Source organism: Neopelma chrysocephalum, unplaced genomic scaffold, assembly GCF_003984885.1.
Source record: "Neopelma chrysocephalum unplaced genomic scaffold, ASM398488v2 Primary Assembly neopelma1_132, whole genome shotgun sequence".
NCBI lineage: Eukaryota > Metazoa > Chordata > Aves > Passeriformes > Pipridae > Neopelma > Neopelma chrysocephalum.
This window is the reverse complement of record NW_020897794.1, coordinates 2,162,110-2,185,524: the sequence shown is the minus strand read 5'-3', so window position 1 is coordinate 2,185,524 and position 23,415 is coordinate 2,162,110. Positions and strand designations below refer to the sequence as shown.

The 23,415-nt window shown below is 45.7% G+C and overlaps 2 protein-coding genes across 3 annotated transcripts in view; one reads left to right on the top strand and one right to left on the bottom strand.

Moving 5' to 3' along the window:
* CLUH (clustered mitochondria homolog) overlaps window positions 1-3,449 on the top strand; it is a 38,493-nt gene extending 35,044 nt beyond the window's left edge. For both annotated transcript variants that reach the window (XM_027698693.1, XM_027698694.1), the window contains 2 exons: window positions 1,001-1,074; window positions 1,632-3,449. In XM_027698693.1, the coding sequence (XP_027554494.1) occupies window positions 1,001-1,074; window positions 1,632-1,800 (243 nt within the window). In that variant the 3' untranslated portion in view covers window positions 1,801-3,449. The remainder of the gene's footprint in view (window positions 1-1,000; window positions 1,075-1,631) is intronic.
* A 1,930-nt stretch (window positions 3,450-5,379) lies between these two features.
* PAFAH1B1 (platelet activating factor acetylhydrolase 1b regulatory subunit 1) overlaps window positions 5,380-23,415 on the bottom strand; it is a 27,578-nt gene continuing 9,542 nt past the window's right edge. The window contains exons 2-11 of the mRNA XM_027698695.1: window positions 18,786-18,996; window positions 18,343-18,427; window positions 16,777-16,851; window positions 15,568-15,774; window positions 14,151-14,319; window positions 13,175-13,277; window positions 12,260-12,488; window positions 10,800-10,901; window positions 10,041-10,197; window positions 5,380-8,847 (exon numbers count right to left, since the gene is read on the bottom strand). Coding sequence (XP_027554496.1) covers window positions 8,774-8,847; window positions 10,041-10,197; window positions 10,800-10,901; window positions 12,260-12,488; window positions 13,175-13,277; window positions 14,151-14,319; window positions 15,568-15,774; window positions 16,777-16,851; window positions 18,343-18,427; window positions 18,786-18,817 — 1,233 coding nt within the window. The 5' untranslated portion in view covers window positions 18,818-18,996 and the 3' untranslated portion in view covers window positions 5,380-8,773. The remainder of the gene's footprint in view (window positions 8,848-10,040; window positions 10,198-10,799; window positions 10,902-12,259; window positions 12,489-13,174; window positions 13,278-14,150; window positions 14,320-15,567; window positions 15,775-16,776; window positions 16,852-18,342; window positions 18,428-18,785; window positions 18,997-23,415) is intronic.

Below are 23,415 nucleotides of genomic sequence, written 5' to 3'. Positions count from 1 at the left end.
CCTTCTCCTCAGCTCATTCCTGAGCTCTGGCTCTTCCTCCTGAGCTCGGGCAGTCGGACACAGGTGATGGCATCACAGGGTGCCCCGGGAGAGGTGGGGATGCAGGGACAGCTCTGGGGTGAGAGCCTGGCACAGCTCTGCAGAACCCTGCCCCGCTGCTGACTCACTGCCTGGGGGCAGGTTGCTCAATGCAGAAGAACTTCAGTTTCCTCATGCTAAGAAATGCTGTCATCCTTCCCCGGGTGCTTTGTTCTCCTTCCAGGAATGTTGTGGCTGGGGAGGCTGGGCAGGGAGCGTGGGGGTGGAGGGGCTGTGGGGGCTGCCTTGCCTTACATGGAGCAGGAGTGACTGTCCCTCTTGGGTGAAATCCAGCTGCTCCTACCTGCCTGTGCAGCTGGCAGAGCACCCCAGCCCTGGAATCCGTGCTGACCTGTGCAGTGGGTGCTCTCCCTGCCAGGCTGTACTCCAGCAGGTTGGGAAAGAAGGTTCCAGCTGCAGAGCCTCCCTCCTGCTGGAAGGGCAGAGTGGGACAGTGCTCTGTGGGTAGGTTTTCTTCTCCCTGTGGAGAACGGAACAGACCTGAGAGGTTCACAGCAGTGAAGGGAGCACAAGGACCTCGAATTGAGTAAAGAGTCAAGTCCAGGGAATGGGGGCCAGCAAAGAGGCTCAAACCCATAAAACCAGCACTAATGGTTTCACCCTTGTTACAGTACCTGAAGGAGGGTAGAACACCCAGCACACTCTGGAAGTAGCTCTGTATTTAGCTGAAGTCACACAGGGTTCAGCAGGAGGCTCCTGCAGGGACTGGTGGGCAGCTCTAGATCCTGCTATTCAGCTTACTGATGGAAAGGGGTAGATAACACAAATGATGCCTCTTTGCAGCTATTCGGGTGTCATATGAGCCTGAGGTTCTTCTCGGCTGTTGGTAAATGGTGTCTGGACTTGCTCAGAGTCCTTTCTGGATTCTGACTCCTGAAACTTCTTTTCTCTTGTGGTGTAGTTCACAGCTCCCAGTATGGCCAGTGTCCTGGAGCAGCTCAACATTATCAATGGAATTCTCTTCATTCCACTAAGGTACAGTGATTCTTCTGGGTTGTGCTGTTAGAAATCGAGTCTTTTTTTGTATTGTCTTTGTTCATGAGAGCAGAAACCAGCTTTGCAGGATTTATTCTAGCCAAGATCACAATGCAGGCCCTAATTAGCATCATCAAAACACTATAAATAGCAGGACTCAGATTATTTTTGTTTAATTATTATAAATTGTCTCATAGGCTTCTAGTTAAAAATTTGATTGGGGTGGTGGTGGAAATAGATGACCTGAGCTGAGACTGTGTTATTCTAAGGCTGTGAATAATCACTGATGGTAAAAATGCAGCAGCAGGAGGCTGCCAGGCCATCACTGAGCTGAATCCCCTGCTCTGCCCCAGCCCCACTGCTGGGGTACATCCTGGTGCCTCTTGGATCAAACCCAACCACCAAACTGGGTCCTGGCCCTGCTCAGGTGTGGCTGAGCTGTGGGGGAGGGCAGGTGCAAGGAGCATTTTCTCCTCCTTGAACATGACCTTGTCCCTGTGCTTCACCATTTCCAAGGCCAGTCTAATGTCTGCTCCCCTTCCTGCTTTCCCCTTCAGCCAAAAAGACTTGGAGAACCTTAAAGCCGAGGTGCAGCGACGCCAGCAGCTCCAGGAAAGCATGAAAAGTGGGGAACAGCTGGAAGCAGAGGATAAAGCTGTGGAGGAAAAGGAGGCTGAGCCGAGCATGCCTTCTGTTGCCATCCCCTTAACACAGAGCTCTGCTTAACATGTACCTCGCTTTAAAAAAAAAAAAAAAAAAGTTTAAACCACCCTTTTCTGAATCTGGCCTGGGGCTTCAGCTGCCCCCGGAGCAGCTCCTCCTTTTTGACAATGTTATTGCACTGGTACAATTAATACACAATGCAAAGAACTAATCTGAGCAATGTAATCTGTCTGCCCGAGCTTGTGTTGCCACGCGAGGGGAGTGGCCGGAGGCAGCACAGACCCGTCCTGGCGCGCGCGGGGCCGTCCTGCCGTCTGTGTGTCCGTGTCGTGTGTGTGCTGCAGTTATTTCTACTTTGTACATATGGATTCCAAATGAACTGTCTGGAGGGATGTAACATTTCTCAGGTCATTTTTATGTTGACTAAGGACACTGCTTTGCTAAACCAGTACAGAACCGGCCCCATTTACTGCTCCGCGTTCTCGTAAAACGTGATTCCAAGCCAAAAGATTGATTCCTCACCCCCCCACCAGTCACTATCCCAGTTTGTGCTAAGAACAGCCATATTTGTGTCACTCAGATGACTGAAGCTTGTGACGTGTGGAAGTGGGGAATGTACAGCATTTTCTACATCAGGATATAGCCATGGGATTCCTTTAACCATTTTTTTCTACATTTGGTTGGCAGTTTAGCAATTCAGTGGGATTTTGTAACATTCACATTCTAATTTTCAAGGTAAAGATACAGATAGATATATACATAGATATATATAGATATATATATATATGATATTCACCGTTCCACCTCTGCTCTGCTTGCAGCTGAGTAACTTGGGATACTGTATTCAAAGAGTGAGGGCTTGATGTTTAAAAAAGCGCACAAAATTCCATTGCAGTGGAAACCCCAGTGCCTCGGAGAGGGGGGAATGCAGCAAATGAGGGCTGAGCTAAGGGGAGTGAGGGGGGAATCGTGGCTCTATTACGGGGTGGGGGGAGAGGGGAGGAAAAGTCAGAAATAGAGACTTGGTCTCATTTGCAACAGCAGCTGTGACAGAGATGAGGGCCCTGAACCTGATGGAATAACCACCAGAAAGCACCAGGCTTTAGGGAGGGGATTTGAATAAAACCTGAAGTTCCCCCAGCACTGAAACCTCTGGCAAATACCTCCTCCTCTGGAGTTGTTTGCACACTGGTTTTGGGACTGGCACCAGGAGCTTCCATTGCTGGCAATGGATGGTACTGAATGGGAAGGTGCCACTAAGGAAACCCTCCCCTCCCCTCACACACATCCCCTGGGGTTGTCACTGTCCCCAAGCAAGAAGCCTGTGGCCGCTGCAGGCCCTGGGATGCCGACAGAGTTGAATGTCCTGTTTTCCAAGCAGCTGAAGTTGCAGAACAAGGGCGGGCCCGTGCCCAGCCCGTCCCTCCCTGGCGTTGTGTGTCCTGGATCTGTCCTGGATCGTGCCCCGGCTAATCCGCGCCGCTGCTTTTACTGACCTTGGCAGCCAAGTGCTGTCCCTGTGCTCTGTACCCTCGGTTCCTGTCCCACCTGACAGGGATTTGTAACTCGGGGCGGGGGGGAAGAAGGGAGCAGCCTCTGAGGTGTTGGAGGCAACAGAGTCTTCACTGCAAATGAACTTGCTCCTATTAGAAAAATTCTGAATTTCCTGGAAAGCAATCAATAAATGACTACAGTGCATCTTTCCTACAAGATTTTTCTTTTACTAGTGTCTTTCAGTCCATTAAAAGCTTTTTAAACTATAGTAGGTACTTTATTGTTTCTTTACAATTTGGTGCAAGGTATTGGTACCAGCACTGGAGCCACCACTCCTGTCTCCTTTGAGCAGAAGCTGGGGGAGAGAACAGGTCCGGGTGAGCTGGAGGCTTTAAAACCTGTAACTCAGTACCCAAGTCACAGCCCCAGCACCCCCAGCCCCGAGGGGCAGGACCCCCCCCTCTGCTGTCAGAATCTATCTGTGTTCATGGAGAGAAGTCACTTCTCCCTCTTGCTGCAGGGGAGAAGGGGGAGCAGGGACACGGGGGCTCTGGGGATGTTGTGGCCATACAAAATGAAGCCAGAGGACACAAGTCCTGGCTACTGAGGCTCCAGGGCCAAGAGCTCCGAGAGCAGTGCAGGCTGGTAAATAACTGCATTTACCAACATGTCTGTACCTCTCTTTACCTCTTTTGGGGTCTGGGTGTTCTCATTACTCTGTTCACAAGTTCTTAAACAAATGTAAGAACTGGCTCAAGTGAGCCCTGGGCCACAGCTGGAGCAGAGGTGGGCAGATGTTCAGCCCTAGAACAACTCACCTGCCAAGCCACCTTCACTCCTGGTTTGTACAGGTACATGCAGCCCACCTCACTCAGGTCCAGCCCAGGCCTTCACTGCTCACAATCTGTGCACCCAACCACAGCACACCCACCAATGCCCCAAACCTCTACATGTGTCATTTCATACTCAACCCTGCCAGCTGAAGAATGTTTTAATGCCCATCAGAGTTGTATCAGGACTGGAAACAGCAGGTGAAAACAACCTCACACCCCCCCAGAGCTGCTGTCACACTGCACGAGCAACAACTCACCCAGCTGAGGGGGGAAATTCTTCAGAATTGCCCAGATTGCTCCTGGTAACTCACACCTGAACCTCCCTTGGGCTCCCTGTGCTTGCACACACACAGGGCCTTCCCTCTACCCCTCTTCCCAAAAGCTGCCTGTGCCACTCTGTCCCCCCAGCAGGGATGGCTCATGCACACACTGGCTCTGGCAGAGCCCAAATTCACTTGTTCTTCCCAAATGCAAGTGGCTCTCCTGCAACTGTCCATCCCGGGCCTGTTCCCACTGACAAGTACCACCACACAAGCTGCTTCCACAGACCTCAGCTGGTGGGAGTGCCCTTTCACTTTCTCCCCACATCAAGCCCAAGGGCACATCTGTGCTCTTCCACCATTGAAGATGTGCCCATTCCAGTTCAGGTCACTGACCCATCTCTAAGCAGCACTTGAGACAATTAAAGCCAAATCACAGAGAAAAAAATGAAAGCACACACCAGCTGCAAGACCCCAACAGCAGGACAAATGTTTCCAGAACTATGGGGTGCCTTGGCTTTCCAGGTACCCACCTCCCCTGTGCCTGTGCTGCCTCAGGAAAGCCAAGGGATCACTCCAAGGATTCAGGGCAGTGCACGACCAGCAGCCTCAACAGCTCCAACAGCCAGTGCAGAGCAGCCAAAGGCAGCTCCTGGTGGGTCTGCAGCAAACAGAGGGTCAAGGTAAGGGAAAAACCCAACCAAACCCAACCCAACCAAGGATGGGCAGTGCTGGGACAGCCCCAGGGGGGATCCCCCATGGCACAGACAAGCTGTGGTCCCACAAGGCTCTCCTGAGCACCCGTGAGACCAGCTCAGCCCACACAGAGCACTTCCCACAGCACCTCACTGCACAGATCAACCAACAAAACCTCTCACCACTGACTGCCACCAACCACCTCAAAACTGCTTCCCTTGTCCTCAGGTGAGCTCCTCAAGGTAAATTAAAATTAGAGCAAAGGCAAAGCAGGTGTGGAGCAAAATCTGAGGGTGAAACACCAATAGCTTTTCTCAAAATAGTTTTAATTCTTGCGTCCAAGGAAACAAAACCACATCTAGTTTTATATGCATTTAATAGTTTACCAATTGGTACAATAAGATTTTTTTAATATGCAGAAAACATGAATAAATTTTGTTTTACACAGTCTGAGAGCAACAAATCTTACTGTAAAACACAGAGCAGTATTATATACATTCCTTTACCAATTTTGTTTTAATTGTGTCAATAGCTTCAGTTAACTCCTACAGCTAGGAACTGTTCTCTCCAATTGCAACCTCTAACAGTGCTCGAACAAACATCTGACGTTTGCCTTCTCCATGTTGGAATCAACTCTACATTGTGAGGATTTTGCTAACTTCTCTTCAGAATGAACTTGGGGAAGCCTGAGGGACAGGCAGGACAGGAAAGCAGCTACTTACATGACACAGTGGAAAGATAAAAAGGCCAATTAAATCCAGTTGTGACTTGCAAATCCAAGGCGATCTCCCCGCTCCCCCCCGGCCATCCCACCCCTCTATGCACGTGCTCTTGCTACAGGACTCTGGGATTGGTTTGATACACGGACATTATGTACAGCTGGACACAACAGCTCACTCCAAGGGCGCTTTTCCTTCACTCAACTCAGCATTTGCAATATTCAAATCATTAAAGGATTACCAAGCCACCACTGTCTACAAAAACAAAGTCTATTTCCTTTTAAACAGCTCTCAGGTGAGTCAGGAGCTTCTCAAGTGATTTCTCAGGCAGTTCACATGGACAGGAGGAGGCAGAGGGCAGGCAGGGACCCCGTGCCCACAGCCCCCACTCACTACCCACTGGGGGTTGTTTTCCTCTGCTCAGTGCCCCGGGCACACATTGGTCACACCACACACAAAAACAGGACGGGTTTGTTTCACCTTCTAAAGTGCAAGATGCTATAAACCATCAACTTCCAGATTCTGTCTAAACCACAATAAACGTTGCACTTTCAGCCCATGTGGCACGGCCTGGGCTGGGTTAGGCCCAGGGGGCTGCAGCAGCTCCCTGGTAACACAGGCCAGAGGTGGGTCCTGGTAAGTGTTGCTCATTTCAGTCAGAAGTGCCAGACAAGCAGTGAACCTCTTGAGCCCTCCAATACATTTAGTTCATAATTGACCCAGTAAGCTCATTGTTGCAGTTCTGCTCACAGCAAAGGCACAGCAGGAGCCGACAGCAGCAGTGGGGACAGCTGAACAGAACCCTCACCCCGTGCCTGTGGCTCTCCCTTCAACCAGGGCTTCAGCTCTGGTCCAGTGGGGACCATCCCTGAGATCATTCCCTGCAGCCCCAGGAGAAGGCTCACTCTGCACAGCAGCAGTGACACTGGGGCTGGTTGTCCTGGTAAATGCTTGCTTGCTACAGGGAAAAAATGCAGTAGACAACTTCCACATCACAGGTACCTTTAATTTCTCATTCAGGTTTGAGTTATGTACATGAGGGTGGTTTACTTTAGACTTAAATAAAGTTTCTAGGTCCTACCAGGAATTAAACAGATGTTATTAATTTACAGTTGCAGATGCATGGAGGGATTTAAGATGCACTACTTGTGTATCTGGAATTCTCTAATAGGACAAAAAGCAGCAAATGTTTCCAGTCCAAGCAGCTAACAAACAAAACAGACTTTATTCGTGCATGCTTAACTGCAGCAACACACACCAAGAATGACAGAAACCACTGGATTTAAGAGATTAGCCTGGATCTTAAACTGGCTCTGAAAACCCCCGCATCAGAACCCCGGTTCCTCCACCCCTTCCCAGAGGATCCCACACCCCCATCCAGCTCCTCCCACAGAACAACAGGTCCTTCTGGGGCAACTGGGGAAGTTCTTCCCCCACCAGTGCAGTGTGTTTGCCCTCCAGCCCACCCTAAACTGGTCAGGGACTCTCAGCTTTAAAAGGGACAGTTTAAAAGCCACGGATTAAACCAAAGGAATAAAATAAAGCACAAATTCACCTGTTAAAACATCAGCCTGGTTCTTCATTGTATTGTCAATTTTAAAGTGGATTTTTAAAAAGACCTGGTTAGTTTGATAAGTATTGTAATTCTTTGTTATCTACAATGGAATCTGTCACAAAAATGCTGATTAAAATATTAATTTATAATATTTTCATTCACCTCAGATCAAAATATGTAACTTTAGGGATATGTAAATCAAAAATTGTGTACACCAAACAACATAAATACTAATAACCGAGCTGGGCTGGTTTTGCTGATAGGATTTGGGTTTGGTTTTAGTGTTTAGCATCATTCCCACAGGTGGGAGTGGGCTTTGTTCATGGTGTTTTTCTTTTAGAGGCCTGTATGGATCTGACCTGCCATTGTCAGCTGATTCTCAAGGTATTTAGTGCTTCCTTTAAAGCATTTAAATGCGGCAGCCCAAGGTATTTCTCCACATGCAAACCCCAGGATGTTTTTATTGGAGCCACATTGCCAAGGTGAGGATCACCTCATTGTCAAAGGGTTTTCAAGGAGGCATTAAGGAAACTTTTGTACACCCCAACTTCCTGCCAGTGAATGAGGGAAGAGTCCTTTGATCCTGCTGTGTAATAGGAATTGCACATCTCTAACAAACATGGAAAGCAAACAGCAAGTTGGACCATGGCAGTCATTTGGGAGAGGAAGCTCTACTGGAAACTGGATCACTAAACTCTAGTGGGATGGACAACTCCTCCTGGAAGTTTGTCTAGCATAAAAAAAACCAAACAAAAAAACCATTTAAACTTAGTTTAACAGCACAGCTTAACCAATGACCAAATAAAAAATAAATACATTTATCACATCAGCTGCTAAGATTTGTTGTCTTATTTCAGGTTTACAGTCAGTTCTATAAATATACCAACCCTTGCGTGATAGGAGGCCAAAACAAGTGTTTTCTGTTGATTTGGCAAATGTTTCATGACAAATATTCCAGAGTTTAATTTATTTCCATTAATTACATATAAGGTTCAGAAGATTCTGAATTGCAGCCTTATTATCTAGTATTCTTAGAGAAGATTTATTAAGCACACTTAAGTGATGTTACATAGATACACATTTCTGAAAGAGCCCTACAAAACTTTTCCCAAATGAGGTCACCAATTCAGGCACCAACAGACAGCAGAAAGAAAAACAGGTAAATTATCCAACATAATGACACTGTCAACTATTCAGTTAAGTGCCCTATTCCAATCATCCCACTTCTGCCTTCTCAGGTCTGATGTGACCAATGCCAGCCCATGTTCTTAAACCTATGGTACTTCTAGACAACGTATGTAAATTTACAGTATACAATTTGGATTCACCATGCATGAATACTTTGTGTGTAACATTTAATAAGCTCAATCTACATCCAGAATAATTTACATGAAAGGACAATATTTATTTAAACAGAGCTCAATGGGTAACCATGGTATCTGAGTGCATCCAGAGGAAAAGGGGTCACTGTGAACTCCATCAGCGGCACTCCCACACTTTTACTGTTTGATCTACACTCCCAGTCACCACGTACGGGGCTGTCTTGTGGAAATCTGCCAGGAGACAAAAGCTCACATTACCAATGAACCCAAAACCTCAGCATTTCCCACTCTTACTGAATGGTGCTGATTTTTCAAAATAATTCCACCAGCTAAAGGCTAAACTCCAAAGCTCACTGTGGCCATACTTCTGCAGGCAAATTCTCTCATGCTGTAATTTTGTAAAGTGTGAAAATCTACTTTCAGTTCAGCTATAAAGGAGCTTTCATGCAAAAGAAATCAAGATAAAGTTACAAAATATCTCATACTGATAAAACCCTTCAATCCTATCCGGAGACAGCACTTCAGGTATCTAATAAGAGGTGTTCCAAGAATCAGGAAACTTGAGTTTTTCTTTTTGCTGCAGACAGTACAGTCTGTGAGCTGGTATTTAAAAATGTACTGTTCCTCAGGAGATCCCCAAGTATTTTGTATATAGAAATCAATGTGGGGCTGGCTCAGAGTCAGGACAGGGAAATTTAAGCAAGAGGAATCAGCCTCACTGAGGCAGCCCACTCCAGATTTAACCAGGCCCTGCTAAGGGTCTGATGTTCTTCAACTCACACTGTCCCTCACCCCGTTCTCATCAGCTCTCCTCAGCCATTTCAGGGGGAAGCCAAGTCCTGCATTTAATTAGACTTGCCAGTTTGGTCAGGGAACCTCAGCAGCCAGCTCCAGGCTCCCTGCTGACCAAACTCACCCAGCTCTGCTGAAGGAGCTGCAGACTGCCAGGGGGACACAGAGGAAAAAAAGCAGAGAAGACTTCAGAGCAAAGGCAGCTTTGCTGAACAAGAGAGGGGTTGGTTTGTTCTGGCTTCACCAGGGCAAGGGGGAACTAATGCCTACCAAGATCTGATAACACCAACCAGGAACGCCCAGGAATTCAAAGTAATTTTTTTCTGTTTTGTGCACACACACCCTGCTTTCCTTTTGCTGGGCAAGCACTGGCAGTAGAGCACTCGCCAGACCCCTGCACACTCTGGTGACAGGTTCCAGAACTCCCTGGCAGTTAACATCCTTATCCATGTGCAACACTGGCAGCAGAAGTGGAAAAATCCAGCACAGTCCAACTCCTCTCTGTCCTTATTTGATTAACACACACAGAGCACAAGGCACCACTAGAGCTCAGAGGTGACTGCCAGCCTGGTGCCCAGCTGCAGCCCTGGCCCTGCCCTGGCAGTGAGCACGGGGAGCGATACAATACGTACCCAAAGAGGTAACAAAGTGTTCGTGCGCATTCAGAGTTTTCATGCATCGCTTGTTCTTGAAGTCCCAGACACGGAGAGTCTTGTCATCAGCACAGCTCAAAATAAACTTTCCCCCAGAATGGAACAGGACACCACGTACCCAGTTATCATGGCCCACCTTGTGCACAAGGAGAGATCAGTGAGCAGGTGCAGGCTGAGAGCTGAGCATCCCCCAGCTCACACCACGGGACCCCCGCCCGGCCCCGCAAGGACAGCACTGAGCTCCTGGAGCCCGTCACTGCTCAGAGTTTATCTCCCTTTTCTATTATTACACCTCTATCAGCTCTCTCAACAATGTGTGTTCCTGTCCTTGAAGGCAAACAAACAGCAGCCCTCATGTGATCTGCACCAATTCTGCTCTGCACTCCCAGCACCACCACCCAGAATCCCGGCTGCAAGCAGCAGGAAGTCCCACACATGGGAACAACATAACATTTTACAGAAGACAAAATTCAGACCATTATCAGCATTTCTGCAGACAAACCAGCACCACAGAACCTACACCTCAGTACTGCATTCACACTGTGGGTTTGGAGATACTCAGTATTTCTTAGCAACAACATCTGAACTATAGAAGCCATTAAAACTGTATTTCCAGCATTTGTCTTACTTCCATAACTCTGGCTTCTCTTCAAAACATAACATGCAAGATAATACATTTCATTCAAACTGGTTTTACGTACGCTGCTATAACTGCCACAGAAACACCAATGGACTTACAAGTGTCATAAGGCACATGCCAGTGCTAATGTCCCACATCTTAATGGTCTTGTCTCTGGATCCAGACAGCAGAAAAGGCCCAGGCTTGCCACTCTTCTTAGTCTACAGAAAATTATGGTTGAAGTTATGGCATACATGGGATGGATGGGGGGACGTGGAGGAAGTAAGAAGATCCCTTCCCAGTAGTATTGCTTAGTACCAAAATCAGACTGTAGGACAGCCTAAAGTGAATAAACCCACACTGCCAAAGCTGGGTCACAGGTATGGGTACTAATGCTAGGAGATTTACACAAAAATAGGAATTAAGCAAGAAATGGTTGTACATCCTGCTGATGCCACGAGCCAAGTAACACTTTGAATGCACACTTGCCTACTGCAAGACATCCTCTGTTAACAGCAGGCACAGCTTAAGTCCCACATGTGTGACAAGCGAGGATACAGCTCATGCATACCTCTGTGTTCACATTTCTCATAAAACACCCTGCCACGAGGCAGGATGAAGAACCTCTGAGAGCTTCCTACTGTGCAGTCATTTGTGTGTGTCCCACCTGCCCCAGGTGTGCAGGGAAGGTGCTCCCACACGGGCTGTGCCCCATCCCACCAGAAGGTGGCAGGGGAGGCTCCACCACAGAGCCCAACAGGAAGGGACACACAGAATTTTGTTTGAATTACTTATAATTAAAAGATTATAAGGATCTTCTAAGGATTCAAGTAAAATTTGACTGAAATAACCTGTAAAACCTCATCACTAGACAAGTCCCTGTGTTCGGTGTAGCTACTCCTCCCTTGGGGTGTCCGTGCCCTTTGGAGGTGCAGGGTGGGACTGCAATGCCAGGGGACCTGACTAGAAATTGGAATTAATGTCTAGTTCATTTCTTCTATACTTTGGCATCCTTAGGAGGAAAGTTTTGCTGGCCTTCAGCAAGCCTTTCTTAAGGCTCACCAGAAGAGGTATCTGTGGTCACACAAATGGGGATTCATTAGTTATGGAATGCTTTCTCCCATCAATAACTGTGCAGCAGGACACAGCAGTCAGAGTTTGATTCCAGCACAGTGCACCCAAGGCAGCTTCATTCTGCATTTCTGACTGACTCCTTCCTCCTGCCAGCTTCCAATTGCTAAGCATCCTTATAATCTTCACATTCTGCCAGAGCAGCTGCCTTCCACATTTTTTTGCTGCAATATAACTGTTCCCACTGTCACCCTTCCCAGAACAGAACATCTCTCTAAAGTTCACTTTCACTAGCACAAAGGTAGGTCCTACTGATAAACACAAAAGCTGGATCCTGTCAAGCCAAGAAGGGGATTAACTGCACACCAAGATGCTCAGCCAAAAGCACCCCCACACCTGCTGTACCTGCCAGGCCCCCTGAGCCCAGAGCTCAGTCGCTGTCAGCGCTCTACAGAGCAGGGACCAACATCTCCCCGTGTGTGCCCACGGAACAGCCCGGGAACGTTACCTCTGATCCCGTAGCTTCTGATATGGTGGAGTAGGAGCTCTCAGGAGCCCAGGAAATGCATTCTACCACATGCTCGTGCTCTCGGAGCTCAGCTTTGCACTCCTTCGTCGCCACCACCCACACGCGCACGGTCTGGTCGTTGGAGCAGCTGGCAATCAAGGTGCCGTCCTGGTTGGGCCGCACCATGCGCACCCATTCTCTGTGCCCCGTGAAGGTCTTCACGCAGTAACTGGGGGAGAGAAACCCACAGCACGGCTCAGCCACCATCCAACAACCCATTACACATGCCTTGCATATTTGAGGACGCTTGACCTACTCTCAGTAGTTAAGATAAAATATTTTAGTACACGCGTGTCTGTTCTGGCTGGGGATGGACAAAAACTGACATGAGAAAGAAGTGATAGCTAAGAGATAACAAATCCTTGTTAAGGCAGAAAGCAGGAAGCTCAGGGAAAAATAAAGTTGACACAACTACTTGCATTAAATAGGTATTTTAAGAACGAGCAGAGATTTACAGGTCACTCAGATATTAAAGAGACAACTGATGAATGAAACAAGCAAGACAACAAAAAAATAATCAGGATACACCTTGATGTGTGTCCAGAAAGGTAAGAGATGCTCCCTCTAAACTCGTGGTTAACCAGAGGATTTGTTTTCCTAACTGGTCCTGAGTTCTATACTCATAGGTCCCAGAAAGACAAACCTAGTTAGTTTTAATGAGTCAGTACTAACACCTAAACCCCTGTGCCCAATGACTGAGGTAAAATCCTTCAGTGAATTACTCTAAAGGGCACATCATTATTCCTTAATTCAAATAATGTCTGCTGACAGTCAGATTCCTGTGGCCCATTCCTACACAAAGTGCTTTCTGCTCACTTTGTTCCAGTGTTGCTGTTTGCCCAAAAGTGCACTTACCCTGTCTGGACTTCCCACATTTTGATAGTTTTATCCCTCGAGGCAGAAACTATATGATCTCCGTTGGGCATGATGGCTACTGAAGAAACATTATGGTCATGACCTAAAAACAAAATAAAATCTTTATTAAGTGACACTGGTAGAGTTTTCACAGAGCACACAGGACTTGTCATTTCTTTATCTTGGGAAAGTAGCTACAGCAGCAGTGCATGTTTCATGGAATAACCTTTACATGTAAACTTGGGGTTTTATGAAATAACTATCCATATTTTTAGAACCCACACAGTCCAAACACTGAGCATCCTCTGAAGTTGCTTTCTGTTTACTTGGGCACATCTATGCGTGGGTGTTTATTTTTGTAAGTCTCAAACATTCTCTATTCCTACTCACCACTCCTCCAAGATGATACTAAAAGCACGAAAAATGCTTTTACATAAGAGTATAAAATAAATATTTGCTGTCAATATTAGAATCTTACAGGTGTGATTGCTGCACTTTCCCATTTTTCCTATGGCTTTTGAACCCAGTGCAAAGGGCAGTTTCCCGTGTGATCAGACACGGGCAGCACCACAACTCCTGTGGCACAGATCACTCCCCTCCTGCAGCCCTGCAGCAGGGACACAGAGGGCTGGAGGAGGCAATCTTTCACTGATTTGAAGGCAGTTTCATTGTCTAGTAAGCATTTAATCTTCAGTGCTAAAATCCCTCTAACTCCCATTTCATTTCAGTACCATTATGGGATGCTTCCCACAGCATCATGCATAGCAGATCTGAGATGCTATTTCATTCCACAGGTCCTACATGTATCCCTTATTTACAGAGCACTCAAAGCATCAAAATATCCCCCCTCTTTCGTTTGGACAATACTCTGGCCTACAACCCCTTTCCACATCAGCAGTTTTCCTGGATTAAAAAAAAAAAATAAAAAAGAAAATCTCACTTTACAGACTGCTAAATCAATCCCTTTATACCTTACCATGCATAGTTCTGATGCACTCAAAGCCCTGGAAATCCCATAGCTTAATGGTCATATCAGCAGAACAGGAGGCCAAGAGTTTGCCAGTGTGGTCAAAGGAGATATCCTGCACAGAGTCTGTGTGCCCCTTCAGGGTTCGCTCAAAGTCTCCTGTCTCGTAATCCCACACCTGACGAGGGAACAGAGGATCCGTTAGCAGCAGCCACAACTCTTTGTATCCTCCAGCCTCACATTTGCACTCTGCAGGCCAGTCTGACACCTTGTTCAATAATTAACTGAGCAAGAGACAAAGACAGACAGCCCTAAAAAGGCTTAACAGCACAGAAAAATAAGCATTCTTTTTATGTGATTTTGTTACTTATAAATTAAATGAATTCATGCTTTGAAAACTGCTTTTCAGTTAACCTTAAAGCATTATAAACCCAGCAGGAGAACAAGTTCCATTGTATATGGAAGTCTTAACAACCAGTACCCTTAAAAATTAAGAAGATGAATTTCAAAAACATTGAACAGAACAATCCACTTTGTTTTGCTTCACTGTTTTTCTCCATCTCTTTCTGTGCCAGCTCCCTAACTCCAGCAATCCAGCCCACTGTCAGTCGTGGGGAAAGGATCATCTTTAACACCCCCCTCACCACTGCCAAGCTTTACTGTGGCTCCAGCATTCACTGGCTTTCTTCAGAAGGGAACAGCAAATATTCTGCATACCACAGAGCAATACTCAGAATGCTTTGGGTTAGGGGTGATAATCCAAACCCCTCTGAAGAGTTTGATACACACACGTTCAGACATTCACATTGCTGAGAAATTAAACAAATATTTGCAGTTAATAACTGCAGGAGAGCATGAAGTCCCGTTCTCACCTCCTAATTAAGTCAGTCGCCTATCACCTAACCACAAACAAAGCCTTCAAAACAAAACAAGCTCTTCCAGATTTTATTGTGTCTCTCAAGCACAAAACTGAGATATTTCATTTTAAATTATATCCTAAACAAACAAAAAACAAACCACCAAAAAACACCCAACAAAGTGGGTATTTCACTCATAACAGAGTGAAAACAAAGCTGATTGGGCCCCTCCACAACATTCACTGCACACTGAACTGTCGCTGTTTCAGCTGGGCCTGTTTGTTTGCTGCAGAAACAGGAACAGGTTAAAGGTCTCTACATCCACATTAGCTTCATTTTTCCTTCAAGCCGAAGGACAGTAATATACTCTTGAAGACATTAATTGGACCAGCATACAACTAAAACTTGTAGATTATAGAGGGCACCACACTTGAAAGAACTGTCCCTACTGAAGCAGAACCAGGAACAACCAACCTGCCACCAGTCCAACACGTCCAGCCTGACACACTGATGTCACCCATTACACAGCTCTGACTTGCTCAGTTCATTTCTCCAGAATCCACACGTACCTTTATTGTGGCATCCTCTGAAGCAGAGACCATAACACTGAAAACTGGATGGAAAATGACTCGAGTGACAGGACTCCTGTGCCCACTCAGTGCATACTTCTCTGGGGGACGAGGAATCCACTCCTTAGGGTCTCGTTTCTGACCAAGAGGTCCACCTGATGTAAATTCTTCCTTAGCTTCATTCAGCTTCGATTCTAATTCCATTACCTAAGTGCATGAATTTTAAAGAGACTACTCATTTCTGGGTTTATACAAGATCTAATTCACATTCTGGCATTAATAATCCAAATCACAGCTGACTCCTAAACTCACAGTAAAGCAAAGACTGCATGGACCCAACATGACTACCAACACTCAGCAGCACTGGTGTTTTTAAAAATCAAACCTAAATTAATCCTTTATAGTTTATTCTTTAATAATTTATAGCTCATTCTTTAATAATTTAATCATTAATCATTTATTCTTCTCAAATTCCCAAATATTTTCACAGGGAAAAAAAGTTCTACAAAATCCCCTGTACAAATACATTTGAATCACTATTGTGCCAGACTACCCAAGGAGGTTGTGCTCACAGAAAGGAATGCCCCTGCTGCAGGAGCTGTGACCCCCAGGGTGCTGGCATGGCCATTAACCCACAACAGAGGCACTGCAGGGCTAATAGACCCTCGCTGCATTACCCGCACGGGAGACAGGTCTCCATTGTTAACACACTGATTTCAGGGGGTTTTTGCTTTTAATACACTCTCAAGCCAATGAAGCACAACTAAAAAGAGCTTTGTACTGTCCACTTGCAGCAGAATCCCCCATCTAATGCACTGGAGCTAATGGCTCCTTCCCTCTCGGGCCATGGCCAAGGACAAGGGGCAGCACTGACCCCTCTGTTCTAACCCTGCACCAGCTACTCCAGCTCCCCATTCAACAACTGCCTCCAGGCACCTCTTGCCTTTTCAGCTTCAGGACTGCACATGCAATCCATGAACTGAAGCCCAGGAATTTTTACAAAGACACTGAGAGGATGGCTCTGCCAGCACTGAGACAGACAAAACATTTCCTACAACATGGATTTAGCTATTTTGCCTACTCAAGCCCTAAACATTCATCTTCGAGGCATCATTGTCTTACCACAGCATTTGTCTGACAAGGGAAATATGGAACATTCTGTTCAGAGCTAACTTTTTATACAAATAAATCCATCAGATCTCCACGTACCTTCTTTTGTAATCTTATAACAGATGTCCATTTTTTTTCCAGAAGTCCAGCATACTTCTTATCTAACTCTTCATTCTGAGGAGATACATTTAAATAAAGAAAGAGGAAGAAAAGCAATACATAAAAACAAACATCAAAGGCACAGAAGAGTAACTAAATGCTGCACTTTCTTTCCATTAACAAAATGGCTAGAATAATCCTAAATTAGATGCAGAATAACACAGGCATGGGGAAATAGCAATGCCACGGTTTATTTCATGAAAGATAAAAGCTCTGAGGACTGGCTGCCTTGGTCAGAGGCCAGATGATAACCTACTACTTTAGGAGTGCTTGTAAAAACTGGAGTTATCTACATGAATAATCTATACAAAAAATTAAATCCCTCTTTGCAGAGCTGCACTTGAATCCTTCCAAATTACTCAAATAATTTCAGCCTTTAACTTTTTTTTTTCATTTTAGTACAGCCCCCTCCAATTCAGATTTTCTTGCAAAAAAAAGCCATGTGAAACTTTTAGCAACAGCATTTCCTCTTTCCCTCAGGACCATCTAGCCTATTTAGATTGCCTTCCTAACCTTTGGGAAGAGGAAACTTAATTAGGTTGATAGATAAGGCAGATAGGGGAGTGGTATTAGGATTTTCAATTATAAGTATGGTATTTCAATTTGTCATTTCCACTTATTTATTAGACACTGGAAACAGACTAGAGAAATTAAGTCAAACCTCAACCATGCATTTTGGGAAAAGAGCAATGCAAGATTTGTGACAGAGAAAAGGCAAGGATTTTTCCAGAGTCAGCACACAGAAGTTTACTGCTCAATCTAGCTGCAGCCAGATGCAATGCACACCTCCCATGCTAACAGGCAGCAGGTTAAAAATGATCCCAACAATCATCTGTGACAAAGGCAAGTCAACAGAATGAAGCTGTGAGAAATGAGTGCTCTGGGTCACTGGCACCCACACAGTCTGAGCAGAGCTGGGCACACAGTCACAGAATCACAGGCTGCTTTGGGTTGGAAGTGACCTTAAGGCTCATTTTGTTCTGCCCCACTGCCATGGGCAGGGACACCTTCCCCCAGGCCAGGCTGCTCCAAACCCCATCCAATCTGGCCTTGCTGGATGATCAACTTCTATGAACTGTTCTTGGCCTGCCCTCCTACTACAGTCACCCAAAGGGTACCCAACAGACTCAGGCAACGACTTAACTCCCGGTGCAATTCCAACCTCAAAAGATTTGCTCCGTTTGATAAAAGGAGAGCACAAAAGCAATCCAGTTTTGTCTTCCTGTTTCTGAAACATTCCCAGGTGAAATCAGTCTTCAAAGCTGCACAGCCTCAGACCATTTCAAATCTGGTTACAAAACCATTTGCTCAGAAATGGCCAAGTCACCCAGTGGTTATTTTTCCCTTTTCTGGCAAGGCAATAAACTGTACAAGTTCATCACCTCCAGTTTTAAAACTGCCCAAGCAAACAGGTGATGGACAAACATGCTTGAGAGAGATGCAAATGTCATAAAACTGACAAACTTTGAAATTAAAATATAGATGAAGAATTTTGTTTGAACTCACCACATCTAACTCAGCTTCCTTTTTAAAAACCGAATAGGCCTCCTCGTAGCCATTGGAACGGAGGTAATCTGCTATCGCTCGATTTCTACAAAACAACAGTTCAAATGCAATTTAAGGAGTCAAAGAAAGGTTGTCATAATTTACTCAAGAAAAAAGGAGAATTCACAGATCAGTTTGCAGCATACATTGCAATGTGCTTGTTGTAAATTGAGGAATTCACTTTTTTTTATGCCATTAATAACTTTGAAAATATATTTTCATCATTTCCCAATTCTATTATCAAATACCAGCAGTTCTATCAAAAACAAAGACTAGAGAGATCTAAACCACAATACACAGTACGTGATGAGCATGTGAACAAAGCAACTCTAAAATGTATTGGGAAACAAATGTTACTAAGTGAAATTTAATAGAAATGCAACACAAAAGCCATGATCCCTTACAGTTCATCTCGTTGCCTTTGTGACAGCACCATCGTGGCTGAGATGTCAGGGTAACGTGATCGAGCAGCGGCTTCTCCTCAAGAGCTAAAGTCTTAGGAACCCGGGATCCACAATTCAGTCTGCCACAAAGTGGCTTAAATCACACGGATTTTTCCAGACGTGAAATCCAATAGGAAATCCAGAGGCATTCAACACAGAAGATTCAATCCATCTACAAGGAGGAGAAAGAGAGAGCATTCATTTCCTTGGCACAAGCATTCAGCAGGCAGCTCTCCCGGATTTACCCAAGCAGGGGCTTTAAAGAGCGGGTCTCTAACCCAGCACGGGGCCCTTGCAGGAACAGAGCTGCACAATCAGAACAGACAAATGACTCTTCCCACTCCAGTAACACCACCTGAGGAAGTTAAAAGAACCACGTGCTAAGAGATGATACTTGCCTTCTTTTCAGTCACATGCTAACATGGTTTACCTGCAGTTAATCTTTCATCTCGCCCACATTTGGGGCACAGCAAATTTTTAAACAGTCTTATCAAGAGTGGCACCATTCCCATGGGCCCGTTACTGCAGCTGGGCTAAGGCAGCGGTGCCATCACAACACATCTGGCTAATTTGGGATGTGGCTGAAATCCGACATGTTTGAGATAGTTCAAGTGTTGTGTTGTGGCTTTCACAACAGACTCATTTTTCCCACACACACTCCTTAGTATCCTGTGATTCAGTAACATGAATACAGCATTCTCAGTGCACAACCTGCTTCAGCTTGGCAGCCTCAACCTCCACCACAGCGACATCACCACACACACCCTGGCAGCACTGCCTTTGCTCCCCACACTGCAGAGACCTTGGGTGAGCACCATGGGAAGTGCTGACACGGCACTTCTGGCACACCTGGCAGGTGCCTGCACAGAACTCATCATTCACTCAAGCTGCTCAGCAAGTCTGGCCAACCATCCTTCAGCACCGAGATAAACTCAACAGGCCACATGCAGGGGCTCAGAGAGAGCAGCTGGGTCTAGAACTCCCCCCCGAGTGCTCCCACTACCCCTCAGCTCTGCCCCTCCCTACACACACAGGACACAGAGCTCACCAGCACAGCTCAAGAACAGTTTTGGTAAGGAGCCTCTTTTAAACAACAGCCTTTCTGAAAAAAAATAAAGAAAATACTGAGCTTGTATCATTAATGACTACTCAGCCATCACAGGGGATCAGAGGCTTGTTTCTAAACCTATCTAGGCTCTCATGTCTGCTTCAAAATGAGCTTAAGCTGAAAGTTCCTTGTATTCCACTCTGCTGGTGGATTTTCCACATCAAATGCTGCACACCATAATACTCCCCTGCAAGCTAGTTAGGACTGGAGCACTCTAAACAGGCAAAACCTTACTTAATCACCTAACCTCTTCCCCAACAGCTATTTCAGAAACAATTCAGATGAAAACTAGAGCACAGGCTGCATCCTTTCAGAGAACAGAAGCAAACATTTCACTTACTCTTGCCTCATACCTAATTCCTGCCAGGTAAAGAGACAACTGGGTTTCCACAGATGCCCCGTGCTCAGCACACACTCAGAGTATCACGTGGAAATCAATGGAAATTTAATTCATATAAAAAAATCCCATCCTGCAGTGCTGAGAAGTGCCCTGCAGAGAGCGCTGCTGGCGGACACCCTGCGCGGAAACGAGCCCAGGCACTTCCTCAGACACAGCAGCACTGCTGGGAGTGCCCGAGAGCAGAACAGACAGCAACGGCCAAAATCCGCCTCTGGTACCGCCAGGGGAAAAACCTGGAGGTGGGGTTTGTATTATGAATCACCACTGTGCAGTGGATGTCCAGCAAACCCAGTGCACTGACTCCGGTAAAAATCTCAGGATCTCATCAATTTTGATGTGGTATCCAGGAGATGCAGCTATAGCACTTGTCTAAAAATAACAGCAACCGTGTTTGTAAGGCCATCCTTGACATGTCACCTAGTCAGAAATACATTTTCCCTCTCAAATGTAAAGTAACCCCAAATTTCTCCAGTATCCCTGACACTTCCCAAACCTGGGCTGCTCCACGTTCTAACCCTGAATTGTCAGTGAGAATCAATCTTAGTACGAGATAAATTGCAACAGCTACAGGGCAAAGCAGCTACTCCTGCTATTAGCAAATTATAGCTGAGCCACAAGACACCAATCACTTGATCTACAGTATCTCACTCCTCTGAAAAGTGGCTGTTCCAAGCACCCTGCTTAGTATTCCTGACTTTTTAACTGCAAAGCCACCTGAAAAGAAGGCCAAGTATTTTTAGGGCAGTCTCCTTCATACACACCCCAGACAAAAACAGAATGAAAACAAACAAAACCCATCACAAACAAAAAAACCGCCACCCAAGCAAAAATGTCCAAAGCCCAAAAGGACCAACATTAATTACACACATGTGCCACCACGTGTAGTGCCTTTCCTTCAGCTGCAGCAGACTCTGTGACATACAGACTTCAGCAGAGCAAGACTAACCAGTTCTCCTCCATCGCCTGTCAGGGCTCCCAGTGCATTCCCCACACACTGCTCAGCCACCAGAGGCAGCAAGGGGAACAAAACCAGCTCCCTCAGAACCACCACTGTTCATTACATCTTGCCAGGAACCGGTTACTTTAGTACCAGCAGCTTATTGTGACTGAGGCAGTGTCAAGAGAGTTACATCTTTTTTGAAAGAAAAGATGTCTTTGCATGAAAATTTTACTTTGTTCTGTATAAATACAGGAAAAAGCAGACTGAACTTACATAGAGCTATCCATGAATAACAGCTACTAATTAAGTGTAAACCAGAACGTGCCTTTTATTAATAGACCCACTTACACTCCTCCAAGTTGTAGTTTCTAACTTAAAACCTGTTTGATTCCCTATCAATAGTCTGCACATATAAAAGCACTGAGTGGCAAACCTCTGCCTAGGGACAATCTTGCATCAATAGAGGGCTACAGGTGTTTTCAGCAAGATCAGGTGTCTTTGTAAGCTGTTTAAAATTGGGAGTCAGACCTGGCTGAACGCCTGACACCAGAACAGGTACAACACATCCAACTGTCACCTCTCACTCCACCCGGCAGCACAGGACCCGCACAGTTTTCTTTCTAACAACACAAACCATTCCTGACCTAAACACAATATCCTCCTCAGCTCCACGAGCAGCAGCAGGTCCTCAACAGACAACTGCACCTCATCCCAACTGCCCACCTGCCCACTCAGCTACAGATCAGCTTTTATACTTAGGACTGGCAGAAATGTCTAAACAATAAGGATACAAGACCTACTTCATCCTTAAGTGCTGCAGGACTGAAGAGTGGCACACTAAAGCATAATCTAAAAAAAAGATCATCACAGGCCAGAATTTTTTGCTGCACAAGCTTCTGAAACACACAGAAGTACTGATGAAGAGCAACAAACTGAGCAGAAATACCCAAAAAGCTGAAGAATCCTCTCCTGTCAGAGAAGGTGGAAACAGTACAGTGCAGGTTCTTCTGACCTTCTCATTGGGGGGGAAAAAAAAAAAAAAAAAAGGCAAGACCCTCTGTCTCTTCACATCTAACCATCCCCTCCCATCTTCCTAAACTGGGATTCAGAGATTCCTGAGCTTCACTGCACCAGCCTGTCACTGGAAGCAGCTGGCCTCACCCCACTGAGGACATGCTCACAGCCTCCTGCCTTCAAACACTGGGTCCTTCCAGTGATGGGGATCAGTGTGGCTGAAGTGCTTCCCAGATCACCAGAAAACCTCGCAATAACTTAATGAGAGACCTGCTAACCATTCATAAATGCACCAGCAGCAAATTGAAACAGGTTCAGCTCCATTTGTTAGCTGAGGCAGCTCGACAGGAGGTATCCAAGCACAATAGCTCTGCACACAGTCACAGCAATGAGGGAGCGAAAAAATAATCACTTTGAGGCAGGAGATTGTCAGAATGTCCTTCAGTCCATGATATATCATGCCAATAAATGATATGACTTGGCCTGCAGGTATTTCTATGACAGTGTTCATATTGCTTCAGGAGACATTTAAATATTACTTTCCATAAGTATTCACCAAATATAATTGAGAAGCAGATTATGGAATCAAATTAACTCATGAGCATTTTACTCCCAACTTGCCAAAAATACCTGTTCATTTACCTGAACTGGCAGCAAGCAAGAGCAGAGTTACTCGAATTAAAATTCCTAAAAGTGCCCATTCTGTACACATTAAAAAATAAATCGAGTCTGTAAATTCCTTCAGAGTTCCTTATGGTTTTACTTAGCAGAGTACACTGGATAGTAAACAGCACTGAAATTTGGTTTGAATACCTATGTCTGGCAAAGACACTGGGCCCTGAATTGGACATTTAGCTTTTATTTATTTCAAGCAAATTGTCTACCCTGCAAACCTACCATGAGACTAAACACACTCGAGGCCAGAAGTTTTTAGAATCAAACCCAGCCCACTTTCTTAGTTCTAACTGCTGAAGTAGTGTCTCTAGACATAACCCTTGACTTATTGACTCCTGCTGTTAATTACTGCAGAAACACCCACAGATATCACAGCTCACCCAAATACATCAGAGTGGGATGAAAGTTCTGTTATTTTGCCAGATTCCCCAAAGCCCTTGATTTCCTATTGCCA